Source organism: Muntiacus reevesi, chromosome 7 (assembly GCF_963930625.1).
Source record: "Muntiacus reevesi chromosome 7, mMunRee1.1, whole genome shotgun sequence".
Lineage (NCBI taxonomy): Eukaryota > Metazoa > Chordata > Mammalia > Artiodactyla > Cervidae > Muntiacus > Muntiacus reevesi.
In genome coordinates this window covers 68,095,798-68,115,796 of record NC_089255.1, presented here as the reverse complement: position 1 = coordinate 68,115,796, position 19,999 = coordinate 68,095,798, and the positions used below count along the sequence as shown (strand labels likewise).

Here is a 19,999-nt window from a genome sequence, read left to right as displayed (position 1 = left end):
CGGACACGACTGAGCAACTGAACTGAACTGAACTGAGTGTCTGTTTAAATTATAAATGCCTATGCCTTCTGAGTAATTCCACCCCTCAATATCTTCTATCAGTTCAGTTCCGTTCAGTCACCCAGTCGGGTCTGACTCTTTGTGACCTCATGGAGTGCAGCATGCCAGGCCTCCCTGTCCATCACCAATTCCTGGAGCTTACTCAAACTCATGTCCATCGAGTACGTGATGCCATCCAACCATCTCATCCTCTGTCATCCCTTTTTCCTCCTGCCTTCAATCTTTCCCAGCATCAGGGTCTTTTCAAATGAGTTGGTTCTTCATATCAGGTGGCCAAAGTATTAGAGCTTCCGCTTCAGCATCAGTCCTTCCAATGAATATTCAGGACTGATTTCCTTTAGGATGGACTGGTTTAACCTCCTTGCAGTCCAAGGGACTCTCAAGAGTCTTCTCCAACACCACAGTATCAATTTTTCGGTGCTCAGCTTTCTTTATAGTCCAACCCTCACATCCATACATGACCACTGGAAAACCACAGCTTTGACTAGAAGGACCTTTGTTGGTAAAGAAATGCCTCTGCTTTTTAATATGCTGTCTAGGTTGATCACAGCTTTTCTTCCAAGGAGCAAGCGTCTTTTAATTTCATGGTTGCAGTCACCATCTGCGGTGATTTTGGAACCCCAAAAAATAAAGTCTCTTACTGCTTCCATTGTTTCCCCATCTATTTGCCATGAAGTGATGGGACCAGAGGCCATGATCTGAGTTTTCTGAATGTTGAGTTTTAAGCCAACTTTTTCACTCTCCTCTTTCACTTTCATCAAGAGGCTCTTTAGTCCCTCTTCGCTTTCTGGCATAAGTGTGATATCATCTGCATATCTGAGGCTATTGATATTTCTCCCAGCAATCTTGATTCCAGTTTGCGCTTTATCCAGCTCAGCATTTCACCCGATGTACTCTGCATATAAGTTACATAAGCAGGGTGACAATATATGGCCTTGATGTACTCCTTTCCCGATTTGGAATCAGTCTTTTGGTCCAAGTCAAACTTCTAACTGTTGCTTCTTGACCTGCATACAGATTTCTCAGGAGGCAGGTAAGGTGGTCTGGTAGAGAAGCAATTCCTCATGGTGCAAAAAAGGATTTTATTCTTTTCATAGTTTGGAGAAAGAAAAATTGGAATCAGTCTAAAAATTCTTCAATAGGAGAAGAAAATAGGGAATACTACATGGTAGATAAAAAGGATATGGTATGTCTTTTAGGATTTAGTTAAATTTTAAGAATCAGATGGCAGAATAACACACATACATACATCAAAATTATCCACACATGAGCATACACAAACACATGTGCAAATGTTTAGATGCTTAGAAAAAATCTGGAAAGGATAATCTTCCAACTTCTGGGCTTCTGGTCTAGCCAAGATGACACACAAACAAAGGCTGCCAGCTCCCTGTCCCCAAAAATGCTGGAGTAACTACAGAAGTGAGAAGCAGCCGTGGATTCTGAGAATTAAGTAAAAACTGAAAAAACACTGGGAAAGACCAACTGCTAGCTTGACCTGGTGTGTGGGGGGAAAAAAGGGCTGCATCCTGTGGAGGAGGGTGGCTACAGGGGGTGCAGTGAGAGGAATGAATGATGTAAAGAGCTGCTGTCATTTCCTCTTTCCCTCATTAACTGGAAATCATCACTGCTTACCCCTTAACCTTAAAGATATTGGCAACAATCTGGGCTAGAGATCAGGGAGTATGAAGGCCCAGTTGGGGTGAAAAGTTACAGGTGACATCTGACCAGGAACCCATGGGGATTCACTCCTCACTCTGTCCCCCTTTGAACCCGAGGACAGGAATACAAAACCTCTCAAAGAAACTTCTTCCTAAGTGTTTTAAAGACATAACAACCATCAGAAGAACTGAATGGTAGAGTACCGGCAAACAGCCGTGGTCACCATCAGGAGTGGTTCTGTGCTGCCTGCGAAGCCCCTTCCTGGGGCTCATTACCTTGTCTCCTTATATTCACTAAAACAGACCATAGCCTGATTTTAGTCCTTATCCAATACTGATTCTCAGACAGAAGAACTTATCCTACTGCCCCCACCCTGGCCCTGGAACATGAGTTCATATAACAAAAGAAACAAATTACTCAAGGAGTAAATGTTAAAAAAAAAAAAAAAAAGTGAAAAACATTAACCATATATACATATATGCACACAAAAGGAATAAAGAAAAATACTAACAACGTGAAGCAAAAGATCATTAAAAAAAAGACATAAGTGAGAATATCCAATATGAATAATATAGAAGTCAGATAAACAGTAGGCTAATGAACAAACCGGTGGCTGGCAGATCAGATTGAAGAACTCTCCAAGCAGAGAGTAAAAAAGACTGAAGAGATAGAAAATCTAAGACACAAACAGAAGCAGAAGTATTAATATCTGGAAATAAGTTTTAGCCAGAGAGGGAAGAAGATGAGAGGAAGAAAAAATTGAAAAAGTAGTAGAGATAAATTTCCCAGCATTAGAAAGATGGAAAAGTCTGACAATAGAATGAGTAAATGAGCCAATATTGTTGTTGTTGGTGGTGGTGGTTAGCCGTCCAGTTGTGTCCAACTCTTTTGTGACCCCACAGACTGTAGCGTGCCAGACTCCTCTCTCCATGGGATTTCCCAGGCAAGAACACTGGAGTGGGTTGCCATTTCCTTTCTGTCAAGCATTTTCCCAACCCAGGGATCCAACCTACCACTGAGCCACTGGAGAAGCCCAATCAATATTACTGATTTCCAAAAAGAAGGAAACTGGGATTAGTTAGTGGAATTTTAAAATTATGCTGACATTTCTGCTATTTTTTACTATTTTTTGTTCCACTTGTGTGTCTCATTTTCTCTCTCCTTTATCTCTCAGATTTCTGGTCTCTATACTAAGCAGCTTGGTTTCTAGAGTTATGAGAGCATTTTCTCAAACTTAGTAGCAGCAATTACAAATAATATCTTTCCAGTGAAATCAATTTTTAATCAATAGCTAAAAAAGCTGCAGAAAAATTAGTTGTTTTTAAACAAGAAGGAATAAGTTAAACTTACTTTTTTTCTATTACTAAGTTCCATATCTTTTTTCCTCTATCTTTCCTAAGTATTTAAATCTTTAAGAAAAAAAATTAACAGAAAATAAAGCTAGCCATCTCCTTGGATGATATATAGAGTTCAGATCTACAGTTCATCTAAAGACAGTTTCACACCTGTTCAAGCAAAGACAGCCAAACACAACAGAAAGAATATTAAACAGAATCAAGAACCCAAGTCCCAACTCTATCATTAACCAGCCTGAGTGACCACACTGTACCTTTCCACCTGGCATTTCCTTAAGCTCCTTAATGTTTCAAATCAAATTCAGTATCTTCCCCACAAAACCTGGCACTCTTCTCTCCGCACTTCAAAGTCCACACCTACACAAGCACAACTTCTCTTAATCAGTGACCAGTTACTGCTAATTCTGCACTCAAACTTAAATCTCTCTCCTCTCCATTCCTACTTAACTACCCTTGTTCCTGTTCTCATTCTGGGCTACTCCAATGGCGTTCTGACAGACCTCCATCTTCCCCTCACTTGTCCATGGTTCCTGATACCTTCTTAAATATCTTAACTTGTGAATCCCTTGCTCACAATATCTTAAGGGACTCCAATGGCCTTACCCTGCCTACAAAGCTCTTAACGATTATCTGGTTCAATCTACTTCTCCAGCTATTTGATCAGTTACTGTATGGTAGAGTAACTGTTTAAGCTCTTTTTTCCCTACAGGACTGTAAGCTGCTTAAAAGTAGGGATCCTGCCTCAACATCTTTGTATCTTTTCTGACGCTGTGTCTGGCATATCGTAGATACTCAGTAAATGGTTGCAGAAAGAAAGAACGAATGACTGATCCCCACAAACCATTTAAAAGGGCTTCAGCTTGTTTCATCTGTAAAATATGAAGTTTAGAACTGATGGCCTAAATTCTTTTCAGTTGTAAAAATCATAACTCTATGGTTTTATGTTAAAGTTACTACAAGACTGATCCCTGAATAAACTGAAGTATTAGCATGCTTTAACTAAAAGTATGAATATTTTTGTTATCTTTTTCCTGTATTTAGATCTAACAGAAAAAATAACTAAAGTTAAAAAGTACCTCTGAATGATATGCGGCTTGCTGTGAAACTAATGATTCCGGGTTTCGTTTAGCAAGAAGAGAAAGAATTGTATCAGCATGAACTTTTCTATGGGGCATCCTAATCACTTGTCCTTCGCTGGGAGGATCATCTTCCTAAATAAAATAAAAAGACATTACAATCAAAAAACGAAAATTAATCCCTCAAACAATCACATTTTTCATATTAATAATTCATGATTCATAAAACTTAAGTCATTAGAAATATGACCATATTGGCACTTTACACAAAGAAGATGGACTCTTTACTATCATTTAGATCTCATTTCTATCCAACTATACTAAAAATCCTTTGTGCTTGCCTCAAATATAATCATCAGTATAAAACAATTTGGTTACATGTGAACTGGAGATTTACTATAAGAGAGGAAAATTAGACCTTCTGTCCCATGAGATTGAGTGGCAGTGATTCATAAACATTTTATACAGGACCGTCAAGTTTTCTCTCTCACAGACTCCTGCTTCCTGTGGATGCAGCACCCAAAGCTGTGCCCCAGTGTGGCAATGGGGGTGAAGCACCGCTGCAAGGGTGCAACCTGGACCACAGGCAGAAACGAAAACCTACAGAAATATGTTGAGGCACCTACAGACCTGTGACTGCCCCTGTGCCTTTGTGCTGACCTCCAGAGCTTTTGAGGGGGCAGGAAGACCCAGCTTAGACTTCTTGGCACCTCAAAATAGACCAGTCCCCCAAATGAAGGACAGTATAGGCCACAGAGCCAGAAAACTGGATTCCTTTGTAAATACCAGTATTAACATAACTTTAGACTCCATTAATAGTAATCTTACCTAAGTATCTTATGTTTAATGAAATAAAGTTTACTAGCTCTGGAGCACAAGTCTTTATTCCCCAGGTGTACACAGGTGAATGCCTACTGATTCATAACTTCAAAGTTAGTCTCAGTTTTTTAAGATTGTATTTATGCATGTGGTTCTATCATAAATTTGTAGCATATCTGATTTTAGGCTTAGCAAAAATATTGAAATCAATTAGTTTTAAATGCAGAAAAAAAAAGATGTTATAATTTAGTCCTGGTTCAGGCCAGCAATTTACTTTGAACAAACTTAAACATGCTTGGCACCAAGATACAGTTCTAAGAATGGATAAGAATGCCATAATGACATATGAAGCAGGCCAAATATTAGTTTAATGTTTCTCTGAAAATAAAGACTTCTCCTTTAGTCTTCCCCTTGGTATTATTTTATAAAAGTGATTTCCACTCTCTTCAGAATAGATTCAACCAATTACTCATAATAATTACTTTAAGAAAAGTAACTGCCCTATTAAAATCTTATCAAAATGCTCCTTCATTATTTCACACTCCCACATATAGCAGAAAAAACTGTTTTAACACATTTTGAACATATGACTCTCCAGATTAGGCATCTTTCATTACTGTGTCTTCAATAGTGTAAAGATGCTATATGGCAATTTTCATTTTTTGTTTGCTGGACTTGACAAACACCAGCCCCTTGCAACTCAAGCTTTAGAATTCAGATAGCCCCTATAATAACTCAAAATTTACAGTTCTTAGCCTGACAGAACTTAACATCAGGTTTCCCTGGTGGCTCAGATGGGAAAGAGTCTGCCTGCAATGTAGGAGACCAAGATGTGATCCCTGGGTTGGGAAGATTCCCTGGAGAAGGAAATGGCAACCCACTCCAGTATTTTTGCCTGGAAAATCCAATGGATGGAGGAGCCTGGCTGGCTACAGCCCACGGGGTCACAGAAAGATTTGGACGTGACTAAAGCGACTTAGCACACGTAGCTTAAGTCGATAGCTTAAAATGAAAGGCAAAAGTATTATGTATACACATAAAAATCTGTCACTATTACAGCTATGTGACACAAATAAGTGATTTAACCTCCTTCAATTCAAAGTAAAATGAGTACTAACATATTTTTAACAAAGGATGTATATCATCTTTTAAGATGCTTTTTGAAAATATAGAGGTTAAGGCTTCTAGCCGCCCATACACATACACCCATACCACGTAACGCTCATGACCTACTGAATCCACATATTAGAGGGTGGGGCCAAGGACACAGATTTTTAAAAGCTCCACTGGTGAATTTAATACACAGTCGTACTTTACATCACTTGAATGGGTTGCTTTAAAGAAATTCTCGCATTATGATTGTAATGGGATAGAAGAACATGATGTTTCAAAAGTATATCAATCTCCTTCTGTTTTCATCATAATAATATACAATGATACAAATGAAAAAGATTAATGTAACTAGCCTTCTACTTCCAGTCAAGACCAGAAACATCCACCTGCTTAAAACAACTAAAACATGGACAAAGTTGTGAAAAAATGCATTTCAAAACATGGAGCATGAGTTAAAAAAAAAACAATGATCCCTGACAAATGAGAAACAAACCAAAAGAAGCCTAATGACGGCTCCAGCTCACGGCTTACAGGTTTCCAGTCTGTGGCACAGGATGCTGAGCTAAAAAGATGGAGCTGAAACTCCAGAAAGGCCAAGACAGCTAGAGTTCTTAAGACAGGCTGCTAGAAAAGTGAAAGTTGCAGAGACAGAACTCTGGAGAACTGCAGATGATTCCCTTTGAGTATTAAGCTGATTACTGATCAGCAGATGCATTTGCGGCACTTACGTGAGACTGCAGGAACAAGCACCTGAGAAGGGAGTGGATATAACAGTGCCTGCTGTTAAATAACATCATATATAACAAAGGGCGTGGATAATGGTTGTTCACTGGCCAGGCTGGAAAACCCCAATACTGAGGCACTGAGTGGAGTACATAAGAGTCTCCTCTCCACAGTGTGGGATAAGTAGCCCTAGATTGAGTACCACTGTGGTACCGCCTAACAAACCACAAAAGCAAGACTCAAAAGGATAAAACTGTCTCTAAGTACTTCACCATCTCCTGAGCAATGCTCAGAAATATTTATAGTAATGTAAAAGTGAAGAAAGTGTCGTGTCTGACTCTTCGCAATCCCACAGACTGTACCCCAACCAGGTTCCTCTGTCCATGGGATTCTCCAGGCAAGAACACTGGAGTGGGTTGCCATTCCCTTCTCCAGGGGATCTTCCCAACCCAGGGATCAAACCAGGGTCTCCTACATTGCAGGAGGATTCTTAACCATCTGAGGTATTAGAGAAGCTCGGTAATATAAAACATATTATTCAGTTAAATATGAATATAATAAAAACATATTACTCAGTTAAATATAAATATAAGCATATTACTTAATATAAAACATTACTCAGTATATTATATATTACTCAGTAATATAAAACATTTATAGTAATATAAAACATAGAAGGAAAAGGTCTACACAAGATTTTGGCAGATAACTTAAAAAAAAGTTCTTCTTAAAGATTTAACACTTCAGTACTTTTGTCTTGAGAACTCCATGAACAGTATGAAAAGGTAAAAAGGTATGACACTGAAATATGAACTCCCCAGGTTGGTAGGTGCCCAATATGCTAATGGAAAAAAGCGGAGAAATAACTCCAGAAAGAATGAAGAGACGGAGTCAAAGCAAAAATAACACCCAGTCGTGGATGTGATAGGTGATGGAAATAAAGTCCAATGCTGTAGAGAGCAATAGTGCATAGGAACCTGGAATATTAGGTCCATGAATCAAGGCAAATTGGAAGTGGTCAAACAGGAGATGGCAAGAATGAAGATTGACATTTTAGGAATCAGTGAACTAAAATGGACTGGAATGGGTGAACTTAACTCAAATGACTATTATATCTACTACTGTGGGCAAGAATCCCTTAGAAGAAATGGAGTAGCCATCATAGTTAACAAAAGAGTCCAAAATGCAGTACTTGGTTGCAATCTCAAAAATGATAGAATGATCTCTGTTTGTTTCCAAGGTAAACCATTCAATATCACAGTAATCCAAGTCTATGCTCTGACCAATAATGCTGAAGAAGCTGAAGTTGAACAGTTCTGTGCAGATCTATGAGAACTTCCAGAACTAACACCCAAAAAAGATATCCTCTTCATTATAAGGGACTGGAATGCAAAAGTAGGAAGTCAAGAGCTACCTGGAATAACAGGCAAATTTGGCCTTGGGAGTACAAAATGAAGCAGGTCAAAGGCTAATAGACTTTTGCCAAGACTACGCACTGGTCATGGCAAACACCCTCTTCCGACAACACAAGAGAAGACTCTACACATGGACATCACCAAATGGTCAATACTAAAATCAGATTGATTATATTCTCTGCAGCCAAGATGGAGAAGTTCTATACAGTCAGCAAAAACAAGACCAGGAGCTGACTGTGGCTCAAATCATGAACTCCTTATTGCCAAAATCAGACTGAAATTGAAGAAAGTAGGGAAAACCACTAGACCATTCAGGTATGACCTAAATCAAATCCCTTACAATTATACAGTGGAAGTGACTAATAGGGATTAGATCTGATAGACAGAGTGCCTAAAGAACTATGGACGGAGGCTTGTGACATTGTACAGGAGGCAGTGATCAAGAACATCCCCAAGAAAAAGAAATGAAAAAAGGCAAAATGGGTGTCTGAGGAGGCCTTACAAATCGCTGTGAAAAGAAAAGAAGCAAAAGTCAAAGGAGAAAGGGATAGATATACCCATTTGAATGCAGAGTTCCAAAGAATAGCAAGGAGAGATAAGAAAGCCTTCCTCAGTGATCAATGCAAAGAAATAGAGGAAAACAATAGAATGGGAAAGACTAGATCATCTCTTCAAGAAAATTAGAGATACCAAGGGAATATTTCATGCAAAGATGGGCACAATAAAGGACAGAAATGGTATGGACCTAACAGAAGCAGAAGATATTAAGAAGAGGTGGCAAGAACACACAGAAGAACCATACAAAAAAGATCTTCATGACCCAGATAACCACAATGGTGTGATCACTCACCTAGAACCAGACATCCTGGAATGTGAAGTCAAGTGGGCCTTAGGAAGCATCATCACTAACAAAGCTTGGAGGTGATGGAATTCCAGTTAAGCTATTTCAAATACTAAAAGATGATGCTGTTAAAGTGCTGCACTCAATATGCCAGCAAATTGGGAAAACTCAGCAGTGGCCACAGACTGGAAAAGTCAGTTTTCATTCCAATCCCAAAGAAAGGCAATGTCAAAGAATGTTCAAATCACCACACAATTGCACTCATCTCACATGCTAGCAGAGTAATGCTCAAAATTCTCCAAGCAAGGCTTCAGCAGTACATGAACCGTGAACTTCCAAATGTTCAAGCTAGATTTAGAAAAGGCAGAGGAACCAGAAATCAAATTGCCAACATCTGCTGGACCATTGAAAAAGCAAGAGAGTTCCAGATAAACATCTACTTCTGTTTTATTGACTACGCCAAAGCCTTTGACTTTGTGGATCACAACAAACTGGAAAATTCTTCAAAAGATGGGAATAACAGATCACCTGACCTGCCTCCTGAGAAATCTGTGTGCAGGTCAAGAAGCAACAGTTAGAACTTTGACATAGACCAACAGACTGGTTCCAAATTGGGAAAGGAGTATATCAAGACTGTATATTGTCACCCTGCTTATTTAACTTATATGCAGAGTACATCAGGTGAAATGCTGGGCTGGATAAGGCACAAGCTGGAATCAAAATTGCCGGGAGAAATATCAATAGCCTCAGATATGCAGATGACACCACCCTTTTCCCAGAAAGCAAAGAAGAACTAAAGAGCCTCTTGATAAAAGAGGAGAGTGAAAAAGTTGGCTTAAAGCTCAACATTCAGAAAACTCAGATCATGGCATTCAGTCCCATCACTTCATGGCAAACAGATGGGGAAACAATGGAAGCAGTAAGAGACTTTATTTTGGGGGGCTCCAAAATCACTGCAGATGGAGACTTCAGCCATGAAATTAAAAGACGCTTGCTTCGTGGAAGAAAAGCTATGACCAACCTAGACAGCATATTAAAAAGCAGAGATATTACTTTACCAACAAAGTTCTGTCTAGTCAAAGCTATGGTTTTTCCAGTGGTCATGTATGGATGTGAGAGTTGGACTATAAAGAAAGCTGAGCACCAAAGAATTGATGCTATGGTGTTGGAGAAGACTCTTGAGAGTCCCTTGGACTGCAGGGAGATTAAACCCGTCCATCCTAAAGGAAATCAGTCCTGAATATTTATTGGAAGGACTGATGCTGAAACTGAAGCTCTGGTATTTTGGCCACCTGATGCCAACAATCAACTCATTGGAAAAGACCCTGATGCTGGCAAAGATCGAAGGCAGGAGAAAGGGACAACAGAGGATGAGATCGTTGGATGGCATCACCGATGCGATGGACATGAGTTTGAGTAGGCTCTGGGGGCTGGTGATGGACAGGAAGGCATGGTGTGCTGCAGTCCATGGGGTTGCAAAGAGTCAGACACGACTGAGCGACTGAACTGAAAGATTAACATATAACTACCACATTATCCATTCATTCCTCCTTAAGGTATTTGTCAAAGAGAAATGAAAGCATATATATACAAAGACTTGCACACAAGTGTTCACAGCAGCTTTATTTGTAATAGTCTCAAACTGGAATAAACCCAAATCAAATGTCCATCAACAGGTGAACAGACAAACAGTGGTACATCCAAACAATAGAGCACTACTCAGCAATAAAAAGGAATGAACTATGATACAAGCTATAACCCAGATAAATCTCAAAATAATTATGCTGAGTTAAAGCAATCACACACAAAAAAAGAATACATGCCATGTGATTCCTTTTATATAAATCTAGAAAATGCAAACTAATCTATAGTTACAGAAAGTGAATAAGTGATTGGTGGGAGAGGTATAGCAGATGAGAAGAATGATGAAAGATGAGAAGGAGGGACAATGAAAGGCACTGAGGGAAATTTTGGGAGTGATGGATGATGAGTATGTTTATTTTATTAACTGTGATAATGGCTTACAGATGTATACATATGTCAAAAATTATCAAGTAAGTTTAAAAGCAACAATATTAGCAATGCTTCGCAACGACTATGGATAAATGTGGGCTTCACTGGTGGCTCAGAAAGTAAAGAATCTGCCAGCAATGCAGGAGACCCAGGTTCATTCTCTGGGTCAGGAAAGATCCCCTGGAGAACAGACTGGCTACCCACTCCAGAATTCTTGCCTGAAGAATTCCATGGACAGAGGAACCGAGCATGTAGTCTATGGGTTGAAAAGAGTCAGACACAACTGAGTAACTAACAACACACATACACACACGCACAGATAAATGTAGATGAAAGTTGAGCACAACAACCCTTCCTCACTTAGGTTGTTTGAAAACATAAAAACTAAAGATTTCTATTCCTTAATAGTTTTCAAAAGAAAATCCCTATTATAATTTCTGTGGTATTTACATTATATAACATATAACTTGATGTATATGTAAAAATATATTTTTAGATGCCTATTTTTTGTCTATAAAGCTAAATAATAACCAGGAAGAGTTAGTACCCCTTGGTCCTATTTCAGTAATTCTTTTAAAACTAACTAAATTCAATTATTTTTTTAGCATAAAGAATTATAATCATGATTAGGGAAAAATAACAAATACAAGAGAGTTGTTTTCAACATTGAAGGTCCTGCCTGCAACACTATAAAGGCATTTACAATATCTCCATGTGACAATGTACACTGAGACTTTCATTATCTAACTACATTAATTGCATATATCAACTACTGGAGCCACAGGGGTTAACAATAATTTTCTAGTTAGTCTTACAATTATAATAATGAAATACATAGATATGATAATAAGATGTATAAGAAACTTTAAATTCATTCATTTTTCTTTAAATTTTATGACCATAACTCAAATATTTGAGGAAAAACCCTGATCAGTTGCAGCAAGTTCATCAGGATATCTTTTATGTCAGAATTCAAAGTGAAGTGAATCATTTCTTACCATTTCGAGGGCATCTTTCAAAGTACTGGATAAGCTATCATTTAAGCTTGCCAGATACAGTCCTTCATCTCCTAAAACTAGAAATTAAAAATGCAAAAATTTAGAAAGAAGAAGCAAATTAGTAAATAATCTCACCATAAAGTTGTAAAACATTACACTTAAACAATAAAAATACTGACAAAGTTCATAAATCATAATTCACAAGCTAAAACCCGTCTGCCAATACAAGAGACATAGGTTTGATCCCTGGGTTGGGAAGATCCCCAGAAGAGGACACGGCAACCCACTCCAGTATTCTTGTTTGGAGAATCCCATGGACAGAGAGGCGTGGAGGGCTACAGTCCATAGGGTCACGAAGAGTCAGATGCAACTGAAGAGACTTAGCATGCATGCACGTTCAGTCTCACCAGTTCTTTAAAAAGTATATTTTATAACAAAGATGGAAAAAAAAAAAAAAAACAAAGATGAGTGAGATTTGCTTCATTTACCAGCTTGGCAGAAATTTAAAAAAGCTATAAATATCAACTGGAACTATGAAACTGAAAAAGAGGAAATACTCCTATATACTATTGATACAATTAAAAATTGATTAAAAACTGATTCAACTTTCTGGAGTGCATGTTGAAAATGTATTGCTATTTTAAAGGTGCCTACTCTGACTCAGCAATTTCACTTCTAGGCACATATTTTAAGGAAGCTATCAATTATATATTAGATATATAATATATGTTCAAGGATAGTCAGCAGAGAACTATGTATGGTATGAAAACACTGAAAACAATCTAAATGCCCACCAGTAGGGCACCACTAGATCAATGTAAACAATCTAAATGGCCAGTCACTGAAAAAAAGAGGTAAGACTATATGTATTAGTATAGGAAAATATCCACAACATATTTAAGGTTAAAAAAAATTCAGGTTTCATAACAGTATGTATAATATGACCTATTTTTAAAGGCAACATACAAATGTATTTAGGTACCTATATATGCATATTTAAAAAAAGACTGGAAAGTATACCGCAAACTTTTAAGAGTGATACGTCTGGAAGGTGGGATTTATGAGGGATATTTTAGAGTCTGAGATTAAGGTTTAGAAAAGTTAACTTGCAGAGCCCATATTCTTTCTACTATACTATGTTAAATCTTGAAAACTAAGTAATAACATTTCACAGAGAAAAGTATTACTTAGGAAGGATCATAATTTAACCAGTGAAATCAACTGATACAAGTTAACTTACTCTTAGGAGCCACTTTGTGACCACAGTTAAATAAGATCTCTCCTTCAGAGATGGGTCTATCTAAGGTTTCCGTCTCAGAGGCAGTAACACTCAAGGTACTCTCCACAGTGGAGGAATCTGAACTTGGCATCTGTATGGGGGAAGGAGCCTTGATGCCAGCAGAGACTGGCATAAGGGCAACTGGCTTTGGAGGAGCAAGCTGAGCAGGGAAGTCCTCGCTCTCAGGTTCTTCATCTTTGGCCACAGACATTACACTAAGAAGAAAGAGACATGGTTTGAATTTATCAGGTCTGTGAAGGCCGATATTCATTTTTATATAAGAAAACAGATCCAGGGATTTCCCGGGCAATCTAGTGGTTAAGACACCATGCTTCCACTGCAGGGGGAAAGGGTTTGATCCCTGGTCAAAGAACTAAGATTCCACAGGCCACATAGTATAACCAAATAATATGAAAAAAACATAGATTAAAAAATACTGTCTCCTTTAGACATATTTTATATTAACATATAATTAACCAACTATAATTAACTATAATTATAATTAACCAACAAGATCTATTTTTCCAAAATCATCTTCATGTTTTACTCTCTTGATTAGAACTTTCAAGATGGTCCTGATCATCTTGAAAGTTCTACCATCCCTAAAATAAAGCTTATAGGGGGATACATGGTAACATAAAACTTAACTGATCATAGTAAATGAAGATTCACATTGGGGAAAAATCATATCCTATTTTATTAACAATATTATAGATATCTTCATTTTAATCTGTTTCCCCCCAAAATTAATCTGATTCCCCGTCAAATTTAACCTGTTTCCCCAAAAATTTTGTTTTAAAAAAAAGAGAACTGAAGGAATAAATAAATTTGGTAAAAACTTAAAATTTATGACACTTCTTCCTATTATAAATTAGCTAATGAATTACAAACTTTTATTTATAATTTCTGATGTTTTCAATAGGTCATCTAAGTCAACTTAAGGTAAAATGTATAGTTGCTAAAGGTGAATATATTATCATTTACATGGCTCTTGGGTGAAGCTCTTCTTGAAGAGAGTTGGGATTCTCTTCTGCCAGTGGCAGGTCTCCATCACTCCATGGCTTGGGAAGCTCTGGGCTTGACACCTTCAATTTATCAACTGAAGTCTCTGACAAAGTCGGGGTAAGAGCTGCTGCGGGGGGAGGTGTGGTCCTTGGGGTGACTGCTGGGGTATTAACAAGTGTGATGGCAGGCATATCATTTCCTAAAGGTTGTTTTAAAAAGAAAGAAAGAGTCAATTAGAAGTCCACGGGAAGGCAAGATATCGATTTCAGATAGCCTTTAACATTTTGGCATACAAATAATGGCAACAACAATTAATAATAATAATTAAGGCCCTTGATGAGAAGATTCCCAAATTAGTTTAGTAAAGTACAAAAAAATAACCTTGAAAAGACTTCAGTTTCAACATTACCATGAACTCAAAACAATCTAAGTATGTCTACCAGATCATATACTTTAAAAAGTGGAAACCAAATCCTCAGTTTCCCTCCCAGCAAAAGTGATTTCCTAAAACTTAATCAGTAACAGCTATGTGTATACTAATCTATAAAGACTAATACAACAAACCATACAAGCAACATAGTTGCAAAAATTAAAATTGAGTTATAGAAATAAAGTTTCTACCTTCTTCAGCCAATATTTCTTTCATGGGAATAGCTACATCGTGATCTGAAACACAGGGAGAAGAATCTGGAGTTTTTACCAACACCTGCTCCTTAGGAGGTGATGAAGGCGAACGAGGAGGAGTTGGCTGTGGGGTAGCCAAGGGGGTGCACACTCTTGCCTAGAATAAAACAAGATAAGTAGTGCTTATAATTCCCAAATAAGGGCAATTTGAAAAATAAAATGATCTCATTCAGAGTTACATAAAATTTAAATGGACGGGGGGTGAAAAATGGAGTCCTCTATATTCTAGCTATTTGTTTCAGGACTAGCCTGAGGAAGCCTCAGACAACTGAAATAGCTCTACCTCAGAATTAGGCTCCCAAGAAATCTAAGGCCCCCTTATCTAATACAGAGAGGAAAACAGCTGAAGATCAAACCCATACACAAGCTAGGTAAACCAAATAGCAGAAAGAAAGCATTTTAATTAATTAATAAGATATCAAAAATCAGCCTTTTGGTACAAAAGAACAGAGTTTACGAAAAGCAATGGAAGGATAAGAAGAAGTAGGGGGGAATAAAATGAAGACAATGTAGAGATGAAAAGTATTAGAGAAGGGAAAAGCAAATACTTTAAAAATCAATTTGTTAAGTAAGGAAATAAAATAATTCAAAATCCAAAAAGATGATAGTGAAAATTAAGTCTCCTTTCCTATCCATGTCCTATCTACCTAGTTCCCATCCACAGAATTACCAGATACAATCTTGTCATTTTTTTTATATCTAGAATTTTTAAATTTTTTATATAATTTTTATAGGTCACACTAGGTTTACAGTTATTACAAAATATTGGCTATATTTCCACTTTAAAAAATTTAATTAAAATGTAGGTGATTTACAATGTTGTGTTAGCTTTAGGTGTACAGAAAAGTGATGCAGATTTTTTTGCATTATAAAAAACCTTTTTCAGATTCTTTCCCATTATAGGTTATTGCAAGATACTGAATAAAGCTTTTCATGCTATATAATAGGTCCTTGTTTATCTATTTTATATATAGTAGCTTATATCTGCTAATCTGAAACTCCTAATTTACCCTTCTCCACCTTTTCTCTTTGGTAACCATAAGCTTGTTTTCTATATTTGTAAGCCCTCTAAGTTCATTTGCATCATCTTTTTAGATTCCATATATAAATCACATCATAGGATATTAGTCTTTCTCTTTCTGACTTACTTCACTCAGTATGAGAATCTCTAGGTCCATCCATGTTGCTGGAAATGGCAACTTTGTTCATTTTTATGCCTGAATGCCTAAATAGTATTCCACTGTACATATAAATCACATGTTTATCCATTCATCTATTGACATCTATTATCCATTTATCTATTCATCTGAGGTTGTTCCCATAGCTTGGCAATTATAAATAATACTGCTGTGAATACTGGGGTGCAAATTAGTGTTATTGGTTTTTTTGAATATATACCCAAAAGTGAAACTGCTGGGTCATATGGTAGTTCTATTTTTAGCTTTTTGAGACTTAAGTCATTTCATGTTGTTGTTGTTTAGTCGCTCACTCATGTCTAACTCTGACCCCATGAACTGGGCTCCTCCAGGCTCCTCTGTTCATGGGATTATTGGAGTGGCTTGCCGTTTTCTTCTCCAGGGGATCTTTCCAAACCAGGGACTGAACCTGTGTCTCCATGTCTCCTGTACTGAAGGCAGATTCTTTACCACTGAGCCACCAAGGAAGCCCAAGTCATTTCATATATGTACGTGTGGAATAAATTCTCAGAGGTGGGACTGCTTGATTAAAGAGCTAACAGAATTCTTAATTTGAATACATACTGCCAAATTTCCTTTTAAAGAGTGTCATTTTACACTAACACCAGAAGGTATGAGAATTTATGCTTCCCAAAGGTTTGTTGAACAATGGCATTAATCAGACTTAGAGTTTTTCCAATCTGATTCATAAAAATGAAATTTCAATGATTTATGATTTTTTTTTTCCCTTATTATGAGTGAGACTGACCACCTTTTGCTATGAATGTGGGTCATTTGTATTTCCTTTTGCTTTGTGAACTGTCTAGACATGTCTTTTCTCTATTTTTCTACTTGTCTTTTCCCTTTCTAAAACATACTTTTATAGTGGGATGATTGGTCTTCATTCTGTATTTTGAGCTGCAAATTGATATATAATTTAAAAATCATGAAGAATATTAAAAATACTATCACATTGGGAATTCCCTGGTTGTCCACTGGTTAGCACTTGGTGCTTTCACTGCTGGGGCCCAGATTTGATCCTGGTTGAGGAACTAAGATCCCATAAGCCACATGATACAGAAAAAAGAAAAAAATATTAGCACTGCTTAATATTTTGCATATTCTTAGCTTTGTTTTTTAAGTGAAAGAAATACACTATATGTTTTATTCTTCTTAATTGCATAAGCCAATAGCATAAGAGTGCTGTTTTTAAATATAACGCTACTGACTCTTCATCATGAGAAATTTAAAGATATTCTACTAGTCTTGGTAATGGGTAATAATGATATACAATTAGTTATTGAGTATTTACCAAGTTTCAGGCACTAGGTTAGTTCTTTCATACATCATTTCATTGAATCTTCCACAAAATCTTGTATTATGGCTCAACAAGATACAGTATCATAAAGATGTCAATTCTTCCCAAATTAAACCGACCAAAACTGAATTCTCACAAAAATCCCAACAAAGTATTTTATAGTACTTGAAAACTAATTTAAAATATTTATCAGAGATTAAAAGGTCAAAAAAGTCATGACAATTCTTAAGATAAGGAACAATATGCCAATGGGAGATGAGAACTTGGCCTCTTTAATATTCAGAGAGCAGATTTTGGTAAAGCTGTCATTATTTAAACTCCAAAATTTTATCTCTAGTATAAAGTATATCTCAAAACTAAAGTAACAGAATTGAGGGTTCAAATTCAGATCTTCCCAGCTCCAAAGTTCATGCTCTTAACAATTACATAGATTTCTGATTTATACTGATTTTTCCATGTTTTTTCATTAAATTACCTTTGTAAAAATATATGCAATATATGGGCAGAAGGCAAAGTTAATTAGTATAGACAGAATCACAACCCTGGCAACATCTGTACTACATACATTACTGATGAATTAATAAATAAATCATGGAACAAAACTATGTATCAAATCTCTGGCACACTAATAATACTATACCAATTACCTGACATGAATTTCCATAAAATTCAAAGATGTAACTTTATGTGTATACTTTAAATGAGTCAGTTTAAATGTTTCACCAATATAAAATGATGTCTTTATTATTTACAGGATCAGAATTGACTATGAAGTTTTAAAGAGTTGGTAATACAGAGTACATTCTGGTTTTGCAAAATTTCTTTTTTTTTTTTTTGGTTTAAAAAAAATTTTATGCAATTCTTAAAGGTTACAGTCCATTTACAGTTTATACAAAATACTGGCTATATTCCCTGTGTTGTACAATACATCCTTTTATTAATTTTTAAATTTTTAATGAAAGGATTATTTTACAATATTGTGATGGTTTCTGCCATATATTAATACGAGTTGGTCATAGGTATACATGTGTCCCCTCCCTCTTGAGCCTCCCTCCCCTCTTCTTCCCTGTCCCACCCCTGTAGCATCAGCTTTGAGCGCCTTGGTCATAAAGCAAATTCCCACTGGCAATCTATTTTACATACAGTAATGTACAATGCATCCGTGAAGCCTGTCTTAAACCCAGTGGTTTGCACCTCCCACTCTCCTACCTGGATACTTCCTCTCCTCCCTGCCCAGTGGGAGTGGTTTTGTATAACTCCATGTTGCTATAATAGATTAGAAACTCTATTTAACATAGAAAGGTTCATTAAACAATAACAAAAATGCTTAAAATATATTCTTTTTTTTAATATTTTCTTCTAAAGATTAAAAATATCAGTTTATGTAAGAACCAAAAGCAATGTCTGCAGTTGTTAGCTATATCTTAAATTTAAAAAGAAAAAAGCTATAAGGATACTTTTGGAACAACTGGAGGAATTCAAATATGGACTCTATATTATATAGTATTAACATATTTGTGTTAAAAACTGGGGGGCATAATAAAGGTATTTTGGATATGTAATGAAGAATTTTATTCTTAGGACATACTGCTGATGCTTTTAGAAGTAAAGTATCATAATATCTACAATTGTCAAATGACTTTTAACGAATATATAGGGACATCCTTGGTGGTCCAGTGGTTAAGAATTCACCTTCCAAGGGGATGAACATTCAATAACTTGGTTGAGGACCTAAGATCCCACATGCTGCGGGGCAACTAAGCCTGTGCACCACATCTAGAGAGCCAGCATACCGTTAACTATTGAGTCTATGGACTCTAGAGCCCGTGCTCCACAACAAGAGAAGTGCACGTGTTACAATGAAGACCCAATGCAGCCAAAAAAAAAAAAGAATATACAAAGACAAAGAAAAGCTGTCAAAATGTTATCACTTGGTAAAAGTAGATAAAGCATACACAGGTGTTCACTGTATTATACTTTCTAAGATTTTAGAGTTTTTAAAATAAAATACTAGGGCAATTTTTATTGTAATCATAGCTATAATAAACCAATCTCCACCACAAACTATGATCTTATGACCCAATTTAAAATCTGTCCATTTTACTGTTCTTTAACAGAAGTATTAAAAATTGCTCAGGACTTCAAGTCATGAAAAAGAGTCACACCTACCGGCAAGTACGTTTCACTTGTTGAAACATCCCCAGAAACACCTGTAACAACGGGACCTGGCTTCTTTGCTTCTCTGTCACCGAGCATGACAGCAATCGTCTCAGCAAGAGCTTCATTCACAAAATGCCTGATCATGTCTGAATTCACAGGAACCCCAGCATCGACAAAAAGCTGGAGGGCACCACTGCTTGTTCCTTCCACTAAAAAATGAAAGAATTTTAGAATAAGTGTGAAAGAAACATGTTTGCATTCCAAGTCTTAATTCTTATAATTTTAGAGATGTGAACACATGTG

The 19,999-nt window shown here is 36.8% G+C and overlaps 1 protein-coding gene across 4 annotated transcripts in view; it reads right to left on the bottom strand.

Annotated features, from left to right (window-relative positions):
• The window catches only part of KIAA0586 (KIAA0586 ortholog), a 118,491-nt gene that overhangs the window by 46,304 nt on the left and 52,188 nt on the right, over positions 1–19,999 (bottom strand). For 2 of the 4 annotated variants that reach the window (XM_065940886.1, XM_065940887.1), the window contains exons 22-27: positions 19,706–19,905; positions 14,981–15,140; positions 14,339–14,558; positions 13,316–13,569; positions 12,076–12,152; positions 4,154–4,288 (exon numbers count right to left, since the gene is read on the bottom strand). In XM_065940886.1, the coding sequence (XP_065796958.1) occupies positions 4,154–4,288; positions 12,076–12,152; positions 13,316–13,569; positions 14,339–14,558; positions 14,981–15,140; positions 19,706–19,905 (1,046 nt within the window). The remainder of the gene's footprint in view (positions 1–4,153; positions 4,289–12,075; positions 12,153–13,315; positions 13,570–14,338; positions 14,559–14,980; positions 15,141–19,705; positions 19,906–19,999) is intronic. The other 2 variants (XM_065940888.1, XM_065940889.1) reach the window with 1 other exon arrangement.